The sequence below is a fragment of the Sinocyclocheilus rhinocerous genome, unplaced genomic scaffold, assembly GCF_001515625.1.
Source record: "Sinocyclocheilus rhinocerous isolate Xijiao unplaced genomic scaffold, SAMN03320098_v1.1 scaffold1802, whole genome shotgun sequence".
Classification (NCBI taxonomy): domain Eukaryota; kingdom Metazoa; phylum Chordata; class Actinopteri; order Cypriniformes; family Cyprinidae; genus Sinocyclocheilus; species Sinocyclocheilus rhinocerous.
Genome location: NW_015654351.1, coordinates 836,555 through 851,160, shown reverse-complemented (window position 1 = coordinate 851,160; position 14,606 = coordinate 836,555). Strand labels below are relative to the sequence as shown.

General features: G+C 35.7%; 1 protein-coding gene across 1 annotated transcript in view; it reads right to left on the bottom strand.

Annotated features, from left to right (window-relative positions):
- LOC107716993 (titin-like) overlaps nt 1–14,606 on the bottom strand; it is a 161,854-nt gene that overhangs the window by 91,055 nt on the left and 56,193 nt on the right. Inside the window, 29 exon segments of the mRNA XM_016523634.1 lie at nt 259–2,067; nt 2,411–2,455; nt 3,214–3,297; nt 3,466–3,552; nt 3,994–4,080; nt 4,257–4,343; nt 4,484–4,540; nt 4,724–5,389; nt 5,845–5,931; nt 6,098–6,517; nt 6,766–6,867; nt 7,102–7,368; nt 7,708–7,788; nt 8,019–8,081; nt 8,452–8,523; nt 8,885–8,944; nt 9,333–9,377; nt 9,470–9,526; nt 9,716–9,742; nt 9,824–9,901; nt 9,993–10,202; nt 10,617–10,649; nt 10,741–11,008; nt 11,134–11,214; nt 11,336–11,519; nt 11,611–11,884; nt 11,986–12,102; nt 12,800–13,087; nt 13,295–13,585. Of these exon segments, the coding sequence (XP_016379120.1) occupies nt 259–2,067; nt 2,411–2,455; nt 3,214–3,297; nt 3,466–3,552; nt 3,994–4,080; nt 4,257–4,343; nt 4,484–4,540; nt 4,724–5,389; nt 5,845–5,931; nt 6,098–6,517; nt 6,766–6,867; nt 7,102–7,368; nt 7,708–7,788; nt 8,019–8,081; nt 8,452–8,523; nt 8,885–8,944; nt 9,333–9,377; nt 9,470–9,526; nt 9,716–9,742; nt 9,824–9,901; nt 9,993–10,202; nt 10,617–10,649; nt 10,741–11,008; nt 11,134–11,214; nt 11,336–11,519; nt 11,611–11,884; nt 11,986–12,102; nt 12,800–13,087; nt 13,295–13,585 (6,027 nt within the window).

Sequence of the window (14,606 nt, the reverse complement as noted above, 5' to 3'; positions counted from 1 at the left end):
ATGAAAATGAGATTGACAAACAGTTACATGACAGAACAGGACTTCACTGACACACAACATTTTATCAAGAGGGTTTGATGAACCAAAAAAATTAAGAATTAATAAATCAAAGGAAGGACACACAACATCAAAGACAGCTAAACACTTAAAAATGAAGACACTTGTTAAGGGGTAATAACGGATGATGAGTTGAGTTGATATTATTTGGAACGATTGTAGGGAACCACAAGATACCAGCGGTGAGCTTTTGGTGCTCACCTTTCTTGTCACCCATTCCTGGGGTTTCAACAGCTCCATCCTCCAAGGTGTCATCAAAGGTTTCGGATCCATAACTGTCCCTAGGAGCAAGTTCCCATCCCCAAGTTTCTTCTTCTTCACCATCCACCACCTCCTGCTCTTGCTCATATAATACCTCCTCTTGCTGTGTAGGAATCTTTTGTAGATGCAAAACACTAGGAGACAACTCCTTTACCATTGGCAGTTTGTCTTCAGTCATTTTAAAGGGAGGTTCCTGAGTAGTCTTTTCTTCTTTGGGGGAGACTGTCTTTGAGACCTTCTTTAGAATTACAGACTCAAGTGAATCTTTTGGTGAAATCTTCTTGGGTGATTTTGCACTAGACTTTCTTTCCATTGGAATGGATTCAGTGGGTTTAGGTTTTTGTATGCCCACTTTTGGTGACAGAGTCTTTTTTAGCCCTGCAGGTTCTGTAGGCTTCAATGATATTTCCTCTTCTCTCTCCATTTCCTTTGGTGAAAGACCAAATTGTTTTGCCATTGCTGGTTTATCTTCCTCTTTTGGACTCTTTTTAGCCAGTGGAGAGATTTGAAGACTAGGTTTATATACCTTTGGTGAAGGAGTTTTCTCTGCAATTATTTTTCCTTCTACAGGTTTCAACAATACCTCTTCTTTTCTCATTTCATCCATTGGAATAATAAGTTTTTTAGTTATTCCCTTCCCCTCTTCTTTGGAACCTTCCTGGGTCTTTTCTGGAGTAGTAGTACTCTTCATGGGCTGATACTCATGGGGTGACTCTAGCTTTCTGATCTTTTCAGCCTCTTCATATGTTTTTTCACTTTTTCCTGGTTCTTTTACCTGGATGTGAGGGTCCTTCATGATATGTGTCGTTTCCGGTCTCTCTGGACGCTTAATGTCTACAGGCTTTTTCTCAGTTTGCTCTTGAGGAACCATGTCAGTGGCTACATCAGCATGAAATTCTTTGGAAAATGGTTTCAGAGTAACAGTTTCTGGCTTCTCATCATGTGGTAGAATTCTCTTTGCTTCCTTTGGAAATTTCTCAGGTTCTTTGGAGATTTCATCTTTAGCCACAAAAGGATTTGGAACTATGGGTTCTTTAGTTTTTTGATCTGTAGGTGTCGCATCTATTTCCTTCTTTTTTGAAACAGACTCATCCTTTATAAGCCTTTCATGTTTTTGGACACCAATACTATCTTTGCTCCTGTCTATGTTGCTGTCTTTCTGGGGACCTACAACAACCTTATCTAATTTTTCGACAGGTTTTAATTTTACAGTTTCCTGTTCTTTCTCAGTTGATATTGACTTAGTTGCCTTTTTCAGAGGTATCTTAGGTTCATCTTCCATTGGAATTGTACTTCCTTGTTTACCCTTATTTTCTTCTACTCTTCCACCAATTTCAGGAGCAATCGTTTTCCCTTGTGAGGGAGACCTCACATCCTTGTATTGTTCTGTCTTCTTTTTCTCCCCTTTAGATATTTTCTCTGTTTTTGTAGCAGTTTCATATGACCAAGTATCTTCTGTGACTTCATAGCTGCTGGTGAGTTTGATTTCAGTAACAGCCTTTGAATACACCATCTCCTCTCCAACTATTTCAGTTTTCTCAACTTTCCGGAGAAGTGGTCCCTCTTCTGTTGGTGGTTCTTCACACAGAATCTTGCCAACTTTCTTAAGTGATATAACTTCATGATCTTCCGGATGTTCTTTTGATCTTCTTGTTACTTTCTTTACGGTTGGCATGTCCAGTTTTTCCTCTTTCTTGATGTGAATTTTACTCTTTTGTTTAAGAAGTGCTTGTGTGGTGCTAGTTGTTTCTGAGGCGATAAAGGTCACAATATCACATAACATGGACAGTACAATCAGCATGACATAAGACACCTGTACACATATCACACAGCAGGGTTGAAGCGAAGTCATCAGTGTTGGAATTAAAATGAAATAAAACCTCAACCCTGATAGTAGTGAACAGAACTGTAATAATAATAAATAAAGAAAAAGAACAATAAAACAAAACAATAAGCTAACAAAAATGAGACAAAACAAACAGAACAACAAGCAGACATGTGAAATGTGTTGCCTGAATAACTGATTTGAATATGTTTAATAATCAAACATTTGAAGGTTCATTTGTGGCATGTAACTCGCACATCGACATACCTTTGCCAGCAGGTCCAGGAGCTGTAACAGGGCCCTTTTCTGCATCTGTTTCAGAGATCATTTCAGATTAAACAGGTATCAATACACACAAGTTAGATGGAATTCACTTTAAAAAATTGAATTCTGTCATCATTTACTCCCGTTTTATCTTTCAAAATGCTTTATATGACTTTATGTCTTCTGTGGAATACAAAAGGAAATATTTATAGCATTATGTCCAAGCTGTTCTTTTTATTCAATGAAAGTGAATGGTGACCATGGCTGTTAAATTTGCAGTCATTAACTTAAATTTTAATCTGTTCCTGAGATCATATGTCTTCAGAAAACTCTGAATATAACCCAAGTCATATAGACTACTTCTATGATGCATTTTTCGCCTTTATTTTTTGGAACTTGACAGTTCCTGGTCCGTGTCCACTTTCATTGTATAAAAGACAGTTGCTCAGACATTCTATGAAGCATTTCCTTTGGGGTCCATTGAAGAAAGAAGGTACTTTGAGCTAAGAAAATAGGTGAAAGTTTGCTTAAATAATTTTCTCATTATGAATGTGCATACTAACCTAAGGTGAATGTTTAAACAAATTGTAATACAAAAGTAGACACTTCTCATCCATAATTTTGGTTAAGAAACATGTCAGATTGGTTAGTAAGTATTTTAAGACAAACATGTAATCACGTGACAAGATTCAAAAGATACTTTAAAAAGTAGAATTCACAAGACCTCAAAGACACATTAAGAACCCAAAAGGGAACACCAACAACAATAAAAACTGACACCGAAGACATGAAAACAGAGACTCTACCTGTGGGAGGATTGACTTTCTGTTCAATTGGAGTTGCTGTTGGCTCTGGTGCCACAGGAGATGGTGTCTTTTCAACAGTTGGCACTTTAAATAAAACAATACCATAATCACAACCAACATTTGTGAAAGCAAATGTGGAATAAGATGTTATTTGACTGGACAAGAAACATTTAAAGAAGAACACAAATAAGAACAAACAATCACACGTTATTACAAAGACTATTGACCAGCAAAAATGTTTGCTTTATATACCTTTTGGAGGAGATACTATTTTCTGTTCTACTGGAGCCACAGTTGGCTTTGGTACTTCAGGAACTGGTTTCTTTTCAACAGTTGGCTCTTTAAATAAAACAATACCATAATTACAACCAAAAAATAATGAAGACAAATGTGGAATAAGATGTTATTTGACTGGACATGGAACATTTAAAGATGAACACAAATAAGAACACTTCATTCCAAAGACTATAGACCAGCAAGACATGTTTGCTTTAAATACCTTTTGGAGGAGATACTACTTTCTGTTGTACTGGAGCCACAGTTGGCTTTGGTACTTCAGGAACTGGTTTCTTTGCAATAGTTGGCTCTTTAAATAAAACAATGCCATAAATCACAAGCAAGAATAACAAATAAAAAATGGGACTAAGACGTTATTTGACTGGACAAAGAACATGTAAAGATGAGCACAGAAAAAGATTAGACTAACAAAACAAGCAAACACATACCAAAGACTAACAAACAGACCAGAAAAGAGTTCTACCACAATGTGACTTTGAATACCTTTTGAAGGAGGCAATATTTTCTGTTCAACTGGGGTCACAATTGGCTTTGGTGCCTCAGGTGATGTTTTCCTTTCAACAGTTGGCTCTTTAATTAAGACAATACCATAATCATATTTAAAAATAATAAAGCCACATGTGGAATAAGGTGTAATTGGACTAAACATGATGACAAAAGAAGATACAAAACAAACAAACAAACATACATGATATCAAAGACTGACTTTTATAGCAGAAAATGGTTCTTCCAGATTTGCTGTATACCTTTTGATGGAGGCGATATTTTCTGTTCAGCTGGAGCCACAGTTGGCTTTGGGACTTCTGGTTCAGGTTTCTTCACTAATTCTGGTTCTTTAAATAAAAGTAAGCCATGATCACAATGAAGAAATAGACCATGAACATATACAGATGAGCATACGGACACATTATCACACACTAAACTAAAAACTGAAGAGTAATAGCACCAAATCTTCCAGCCTTCCTTTGAGTACCTTTTGCAGGAGAAACAACTTCTGTCACAGTTGTTGTAACAGCCTGGGTCTTCTTGTCTAATTAAGAATTATAACATATTCAAGATACAAGAAACTAAAGAGGAACATGCAGGCACATGACTTATAAGACAAAGAAAAGTAAATCAAAGTTGCCTTTTCGGCAAATACCTGAAGACAAAAAATTCAAGAAAAGATTGCAATATACCAATCAAGGCATTTGCTGAAGACTGTAAGGTTTACCTCTTTCAAGTGCTTTACGCACTTCCTTTAACATAGTTCCCTTTTCTTCTGGTTTTATTATTGGTGTTGTCTCTGGTAATTTCTGAGGGGTTTCCTCATGTGATCGCTTGTTTTCATGAACAGACTGCTGTAAGTGAATAGACTCTTTCTTGTGAACATCTATTTCTCTCTGAATGGCCAGCTCTTTTCTAGGGGTGTCATCTCTATTTTGTAGAGGCATATCTTCAGATGTTTTCTTTTTATCTGGCATAATGTCTTGCCTTTTCTGAGGTGTCTCAATGCCAAGTACCACCACAGCTTCTGGAAATGTTTCAACATTGGACATCTCTAATTTCCTTTCCTTTTTCTCAGTGTGCATTTCTTGTTTTGACCACTTCATCTCAGGTATCTCCTTTGTTTTTTTCAGCTCAAAAGAGGATTCTGGCCTCTGGGAAACCTCTGTTTTAATTATCTTTACATCTTCAGCAGCTGATTCTCTACTGTGATGACTCACATCCATCCTTATAATATGCTCTTGATAAGACAAAATTTCCTCAGGTTGATGTGGCAAGCTTTCACTCTCTTCCACAATTTCCTCCTTCAAAAACATTTCCTCCATGGAAATCTTCTGAGTTACTTCCACTGTATGAGGAAATTGGTCAGTTTTCTTCTCAGAAGCTGCAAAGACTTTAAAGATGAAAGATTTTCAAGATTGCACCATGCAATGGTGGCAGAAGAATTTTCAATAAAACATGCATACCAACATCAAAAAGTAAATTCCACATTTAAATCTCTAAGTTTTCTACATTAACCTAGAAAGGATCATTTGTTAATGCAAAATAAAAGTGAAAATAACATCTTACGTAGTGGCGATTTCCATGATTTTAGGAATAATCTTTAATTCTCCAGCATTGCCAGAATGCAATATTTTCTCTGTCTTGGGTTATTGAAGGTAAATGTATTTAACCCAGAGTAGATTAATATAGTAATAATATTACAAATAATTCTTCAGCTATCTATGATTAAAATGTTAATAATGGTTATGCTATAAATAGTGGGAGATCTGTTTTTGTATCAGAAACAGATCTATTAATGCAGAGATACAAATTTGATTTGTATCTCCTATGACCAGCCGAGCATACCTTTGGCTGAGGGAATCTCAGTCTCCATTTTAGCTTTAGTCACAGGCTTTTTCTCAGATGGCAGTTCTGCAGCCTTTACTTCAACCACTTTGTAAATATAAAAATAATACCAGACAAAGAACAGCATATTAAGAAGAGTAAATAAGATAACAAGACACTTTTAAAGAGAGTTTGTAATGATTGCTACCCCATTAATGCAAGGCATTATAAGGAGCTTAATATGAAGACTTAAGAATACCTTTCTGTGGACGACCCTCCTTTTTGTGAGCAAGTGCTGGCTCACTGATTTTAGGGGTTGGCTCACTCTTTGATGGCACTTGCTTTTTAGCTTGATCTGTTTGAGGTGGCTCTGAAGGTTTGGCTGAAGACTCTGGCTCTGCTTTGAAAACTTCTTGGGGAGGTTGTTTCCTTGTTTGTTCAACTATAACTTCTGGTGAAGCTGTGACTACTTGTTTTCTAACTGGTTCAGGAGGCTGGCTTTGTGTAGTTTTAAGCTGACTAGCTGGCTCTACACTTGATGGCTCAGAGTGGGCAGGCAAATGATCTTTGATAGATTCATCTGGTAGTAGTGTAGAGACGTCTTTCTTTGGTGGCTCAGTGGCAGCATGTGCAGGCTCTGGTTTTCTTTCTAGCTTTACTTTTGGTGCTTCTATTTCCTTGATCTCCACAAAAGCTTCAAAAGAACACACATGTTAAACAGTGTCATAAAACATAAAGACAGGCATTCACACTAGAATGCAGAAGCCCGTACAATGAAATGAATCAATTAAAAGATCAAGATAAGAGTTTCACATGCTTGCCAAGAGCACCATTTTTGGTGGCAAAGTTTTATACAGACAACAAACAAAAATGAAATCGTTTTAAGATCCCTTGCAAGACTTATGCTAAGTAATTTTCTTAGCTATTGAGATTTAAAGTTACCTTTTATTTGAGTAGTGCCTGGCTTTGGAGTTAAAGCCTGATCTTTTTTAATGTCTAAGGATGGTTGAGGTGCAGCTTCTGGCTTTTTTGGAGCTTCAGGTGCTTTAAAAGAACACCAAAAACAAAGAAGCATACCGTAAACCCAAAAATATAAAGCAGAGAGAACTTTATATTCTGAAGTTGAACAAGAGGTTGATTCTAAGAGTCTAAGGACTTGAACATACAACAAATTTAGTAAGGCACTCGTACATACAGTACTTGACACAGACAGACGTGCTTGACTCACAAAACAAACACACACAAAAATATCACAGATGATTCAATTACACATAATACCTTTGACAGAAGGTGCCTCAACTTTCTTTGCAACTGCAGGCTTAGGTTCAGACTCAGGCTTTGGTGTAGCTTTTGGCTCAGGCTTGGGCTCAGGTTTTAGTAGAGCTTTTGGCTCAGGCTTGGGCACAGGCATGGGCTCAGGTTTCGGTAGAGTTTTTGGCTCAGGCTTGGGCTCAGGCGTGGGCTCAGGTTTGGGTAGAGCTTTTGGCTCAGACTTGGGTTCAGCCACTGTAGCCTTTGGTTCTGCTAGCACCTGAGGTTTAGGCTCTGAGGGTGTAGGTTTGAGAACATCTTTAAGTAAACCTGATATTGCTATAAATTCTCAAAGGAGACTAACAACACAAACAGAAATTATACAACAGCAGCTTTAGATATTTAATTTCTGTGTGCAAGATATTTTGAATCCCAAGACATTAAGAATACTTTACATAATAACCAGAAAATGACAAGAAGAAACTGCAAATTACAGTTACACACATATCAACATACACACATAACATACATACATTTGAACTGAAAAAATAAACATATGTATACATACAATCAACATACATAGAACATATATAAAATAGAATACACACTGAAAACACATACTGCTGGTAATACCTTTGCGTGTGGGTTGTTCTTTTTGCTCTGTCACCTTGACAGATGTTACTTTTTCCTCAACAGGCTTCTTGACTTCAGGTTCTTAAAAATATCATGGCATCATAGAAATAAAATTAAGTTGCAAATTATGAATCTTTACACCAAAGAGCTACATATACAACAAGTACACAAACACAATTTATATGGTAAGAAACAGACATCTCACAAATAGGAAAACAGATTTGGTTTAAATATTTTGGTAGAAAAAAAAATGAACACAGAGGGAAGAAACAGTGGAACAATATAACACTCAAGCAAAGACATAATAATACCTTTCTCAGGAACTGGAGGCTGTACAAAGGATGTTTCAGTTTTCTCTTCTGGTTGCTTCATAACTTCAGGTACATAAAAGACATCAGATTTTTAAAAATACAACTGCAAAGCTTAAGCAGTTTAAGTAGCCAAAGCGTCCATGCTTTTAGCATGATTGCACAAGCATTAGAAGAACACATTCATGGACATACAACCGAGACCAATCATAAAAAGCAATTATACAATGAACAACTGCACAGTGACAGTAATAATAGTAATACACAAACACAACACCCAGACAAGGAAATAACCAAAAATGTTAAATGTTTTTGATTCAGTATAGACAACATGTTGTAAGTTTTGGAGTAAAAAAGGCGGTTGGCTTTACATATATAAATGTTAAGAGATCATCAGGGACAGCCATAAGCAAAGCATTTTTCCTTCATCCAATACCTTTCATAGGGACCTCCTCTGTCCTTTTCACTACATGTTTCGTTACAGTCTCCTCAATGGGTTTCTTCAACTCTGATGAAAAACAAGAACATTCTTAGGCATGAACATTGACACACAAATTCAGTTTCAAACATACACACACACAAGGTTTGCAGCACAATACCTGTGGATTAAAAATGTTAATGATGCTAAATTGAAAATGATGGAGAAGATGGTTATTGAAAGGGATAGGCGGTGATGATGTTTAATAGCCAGTTATATCAAAAAGACAAGGAATACACATAATAGATTTGACAAAATATATGTAAAAAAGAATTATCATGAAGATGAGTGAAGAAAGCCCACACACATACTGTACAAATAAGACGAGCAAAATGTTATGCTCTTAGTTAAAGACTAAGACAAAGACTAAAGACCGTTAACTACAGTGTACCTTGCAGTGAAGAGAACTCATAAGTAACACTCTCCTCTTGAACTGTCCAGTTCTGACACTCTACCATACAATAATAAAAAAATATATTTTTTTATTTAAAAAATAAATAAAATTCTGTAACAACAGTTAACAACAAAATCTCGTTCAGCTCAGATGTTAGTGCAAATGCAAAGATAACAAAAAAGAAAATAAGAAAGAAATACCAACTTTAGAACATGATCATATTACATTAGTTGTATTTTAATTAAACATCCACTTTAGATGATACCAGGGTGAGATTAAATGGTAATGTGCTAATGATATGGTAATATTAGTGATCCGATGCATTCAGGGGTTGACATGATGAAAACATTTAGTGTTTAGTCTTTTAGTGTATTTAATGTACTCACCAAGTTTACATATTAAAGGTTAAGAAACATTACACATAAATTTTAATTTGAAATAGTACCTGTTATTTCAAACTTCTCTTCATAATGAAATTCTGAAGATTCTTCTTTTAATCAAAAGGTAACAGGTAAGTTAAAATGAAACTATAGGACATTATGGTCTTCTATTTATACATTTCTTTATTTGTTGTAGTCTTACCTTTAAAACTAATCACAGATGACACATCTGGCACATGCATCGATGTATCTAGAACATCTGGACAGGTTGAGATTAATTTAATTTATTAATTAATTTATTATTATTATTATTTAATGGTTTCATTGAATAAAGTTTGCTTTTACATTTTGCAGAATTTGTAAAGAAATTAGTTGGGGTAGGGGACTGAGGAGTAAATTAGAGATGGTTAATTCTCAGAAATTATTTAGTGCATAACAAACCACTTACCAAAAGAACATGTTCTTATTTCAAATTCTGCAAAAGAAGATAAAATATAATTGCTGTTGACTAAACTCTAGTAAACAAGCAACAAAGTGATGCTGCTGTAGATTTTACCTTTTCCTGACAGATAAAGCTCAGCTGTACTTTTAGTTTCACCAACAGGCTCCAGGCGCGCGATCACAGAGTACACGCCTAAAAGATTTCCAGTGAAGTTAATTTAGTTTAAATCTGCTTAATTCTATATTTAAGCCACTAAGTAATACATTAGGACTAATGTACACACCTTCATCGTCAGACGTAACGTTATGGATGATCATAAAGTGCCTTTGTCCCTCACACTTGAAGGTATATTTTGGGCTTTCTTTAAGCTCCCATGCATCTTTATACCAGGTGACGACCGCATTGTCAAAAGACAACTCGCACTCAAAAGTGGCAGACTGACGCTCATTCACCTCAATATTTTGAATGCGCTTGGTGAATTGAATTTGATCAGCTAGAAATAACATAAACATATTGGAATGGTTAATTATCTCAAAATGTCACTGTTTTCAAATTAAATAAATAAAAATAATAATTAAAAAAGGAAAAGAGGAAAGAAATAAGAAGAAATGTAAATGTGCTTTCAAACGCACACACTTTTTGTTTAATCCAACACTTTGTTGGTACACAATCAACACCACTATAGCCAAACAATTTTAAAGCACTAAGAGGAAAAATAAAAAGATGCTTAGCATTTGCTAGTAGGTAGAGAAACAAGAAGAGGTTAGTAATTTCCTTACATGATTGGGCAATTTATGTGGCCCTCCTTCTCATTCTGATCATTTAATTGAAGTGAATATGGTATAAGACATAAATCTATAATATGTGTCAATAAGCACTCCACTACAATGCAATTCTACCCTCTTACCAGATGATGGTTTCTGCACATGATCTTGACTCTCTGTAGAATATTGAGGTAATGTGCCTCAATTTATTATAGGCACAAAAATGGTATTTGAATGCAGAATACAAGGTCTTTAAAATCGACTTACCCAACACTGTCAGTTTGGCACTGGATATATGTGGCCCACAAACGACACGGTAATTTCCCTGGTCACTGGTCTGACAGTTCTTGATCTTCAATATCTGACAGTCGTCCACGAGTTTAATGTCATATTTATCACTAGTTTCTAGCTTCTGTGTATCTTTATACCAAGACAGTGTAATTTCTGGATAGTTGATTTTAATTTCACACTCAAACACTGCCTCTTTGTTAACTTGCGTTGTCTGATCTGTGATGTCTTTAAGCAGGGTAACAGGCTGCAAAAACAAAACATTCATACATTTAGGTCATCAACATGCATCTGATTAGCATATGCATCCAAATTAAAATATGTCTGAAAATTGAAGCAGTGGTTCTTCAACTTCCCAAAGAAGGAACATACTTCACTGTGTTCCATTCGCCTCTGCAAATCAGACACAAGCTTAGCCAAATCCTCATCATATTCTCTTCCATGTTCACTTTCCTGATTCAGAAAACAAGGGCACTGATTAAGGCTATTTGTTGTAGATTTCTATCTCAATAAGGTGTAGGAAAACGTAAGATTTTGATCAGCTATTAAGACAAAACAATATAGATTTAGCTACCGGTCTTCCACTTTCTTCACCCTTCTCCTTCTTCAGAAACTCAATAGCTTGAAGGAGACCCCGGAAGTCTGTGATTCCATACATGCAAGCATATTTCTCATACTCTTTTGGATCTACATTTCTTAGCAACTCAACAATGTCAATGTCTTTGTCTTCCTTTGGACTTTTCTGCTTTGATGGAGTCCTGAACGTATCAAAAAAAGAGTGCAAGGTTATAATCATTTCAGAATTGTGATTTTGAGCTTTTCCAAGGAAAACCACATTTTCTGACTCACTTCTTCAGTTTGACCACCTCTGGTCCAGACTCTTTCTTCTCATTAATATTCAAGTCCGTGCTGCACTCAATTTCTCCATGTTTGTTTGAAGCAACACATCTGTACTGACCAGAGTCAGATTTGGTCACCTCTTTGATCTCTAGCTTGGCCTCTTGGCCTTTTTGTTGAATGTTGACGCGACCACCATGAGTCATTTGTCTCCATTTGCCCTTCATCCATTTCACATTGGGAATGGGATCACCACCAGCTTTAGCAATGAAGGTAGCTGTACCCTCTGTAATCCAGAATATGATGCGATTCCATCATGTAATTCAAAATTTAACACTAATCATAAAAAGACATATCTACACTGTTCAGCAGAACGCAGCAACTTACTCTCAACAACATGAATGCTCTTGGGCTCCTCAATGAAGAACAAGTTATCCCGTTTTTTAACTGTTTGAGGTGCTGTGGGGGCTGCCGGTGCTGTTGCAGGTGCTGCACCTGCTTTATCTGAGTTAAAACCGACAATGTAACAACAGATTAAGTAACTTATAAAAATGGATTGAAATCTAGATAAGAATACTAGGCACATCTCAGCATTTTAACAAGTTTAGTGCATATGCTTTAGACTGTCAAAAACTCTCCACTAACAAAAATAATAAAGCTCACAGTTCAAACTCGGGCACCTTAGTTAGCAATTTATGTAAGTCTAAGCGTCGGTGCCTTAAGCATTGCTGTTCAGATAAAATGCATGTCTAAAAAGATCCTTGGTGAATCAAGAATAAATATGCATGTGAAAACAAATGTTCTTAAAATATTATCAAGATCACAGCAAAACACTGCAACTTAGTGGTGCACTATGAAAAATGTAAAACTTTGTGAGAAGCAGCAAGATCAGATGGATCCAACGCACTTAAGGAGCAAACAAAACAAGATGTGGAAATCATTAAGATGGTAAAGATGCTGAAACACATGACAATGAAATAAGAAATTCATACATTAGCTTAAACTCTACTTGGTACTGTTAGAAAAGTTGAGAATATAACACCCAAAAGTAGAACATTAAACAAAGAAACTAATTAAATGTGAATTCAAACCAAGAATAAGTTTGGTTATTACATGCTATATTTTTAATTTAGCTGCATTGAAATATGCACTGATTATGATTATTACAGAAAAGTTAGATTTACAATAGCATTCTAATTACCTTTGATTGTGACTTTGGTCTTGGAGAATTCACTACCAGCACTGTTGGTTGCTTTGCACAGATAATCTCCTGCATCAGTTTTGGATGTCTGGTTTATCTCCAGGGTGGCTGTGCCATCCACAAATATCATCTCGGTGTTAGCAGAGGATGTGACCTCCCTTCTGTCCTTCATCCACTGAATCTTCATTGGGGGAGACCCGCAGACATGGCAGCTAAGGTTTAGCCTTTCTCCCTCACTCACTGTCACTTGTTTAAGGGGAATGTCAAAAGTCGGTGGCCTTTTTTGTTCTAGATATTAAAAAAGTGAACCGTTATAGTATGTTTACCTATGCTTTTCAGTGAAAAGTAGGGGAGGTCACGTTTATGCAGTACAACAGAAAGTGGAATGTAATACACATCACAGAAACAGAATTACCAGAAACTAACATGCAAAGAAGAAAAGGGAATTTGACAAGTGAGAAATAAGAAATCATGCAGTAAGATAATATTTACTACCTGTGATGTTAACCACCACCTGGAAGGAGACAGTGCCAGCTTCATTAGAAGCGCTGCATGTATAAACACCACTGTTTGTGACTGTGGCTTTCTTGAGACACATCACAGCCGTGTTGCTCTTGAAGGAAATGTCATAGATGTCAGAAGTGTCGATTTCTCTATTGTCTTTATACCAGCTAACAGATAGAGGCTGTGACCCAGATACTCGACCCTCAAGCTTCACCAATTTTCCCTCGGCATCCTCAATGTGCTCGGAGGGTTTCTTAGTGAAAGTTGGTGGAATTTTGCGCTCTGAAAACAAAACACATTACACACACAAGGTCACATATATAATCAAAATACATATCATAAACGGTTTAATGAAACTCGTGTGTTGTTGTTTTCTTTTTTTAAAAATCAAGTTCTTTGCTTGCATGGCAAGACAAGCATCTGTCTTTTCGGCTTTCAGAATAGCTAGGCGTGCAGTTTTATCCACACTTTCAATTTTGCAGTCTCTCGTATTAGTCTTCTCAATCCTTTGACCAAACGATTCATTTCTGCAATGCCCCTGCCTGTGGCACTTCCAATCTAACCTTCCAATCTAACTTTTAGAAATAAAAAGTACAAAAAATCTATAGCAGAAAAGGAGACTAAAGTGTCTTATTAGACTACTCAAGGTCTGTTAAATGTGATATTATAGAGTTAACATGAAATGTAAGCCTGAAGTGTAAGCTGTGTACTACATTATGCAGCCACAACTGTATTTAATGCTTAATTTAATGCATTTTTGCTACAGTGTTTCTCACGTTAGTGTTGTTACTGTTAACCAAAACTAGAATGATTAAAATAATTTTGTTAATTGAAATCAAGCTAAAATAAAATAAAATAAAATATAAATATTAGGTGAAATTTGAATTATGAACATAAAGAGGTAAACTAAACCTAAAACTAGTGCTAAACAACGGTATTCGGTATGAACCGGTATACCACCCAGCACTACCTAAAACTAAATCTAAAATAACTTTTAAGTAACAAACAAAAACTAACAAAGCACAAAAAATGACAAGCACAAAACACAATTATTAAAACTAAAATTAAAATGAATATTAAGAAGTATAAAAATAAAAGCTAATTATGAACATTGCTAAACATAATCATATATAAATAATAACAATATTTTAAAAAAATAACAATAGTTTACATTTGGCTATTTTGCACCAGTGCTCTTGTTGAAAAGTCGCTGTGTACTCTACATTGAATTTTAAGTTTGAGCTTATTTACTGTTTTTTTTCTATAAAATACTCTAATTGCTTTTTTTTTTAAATTTGTAATG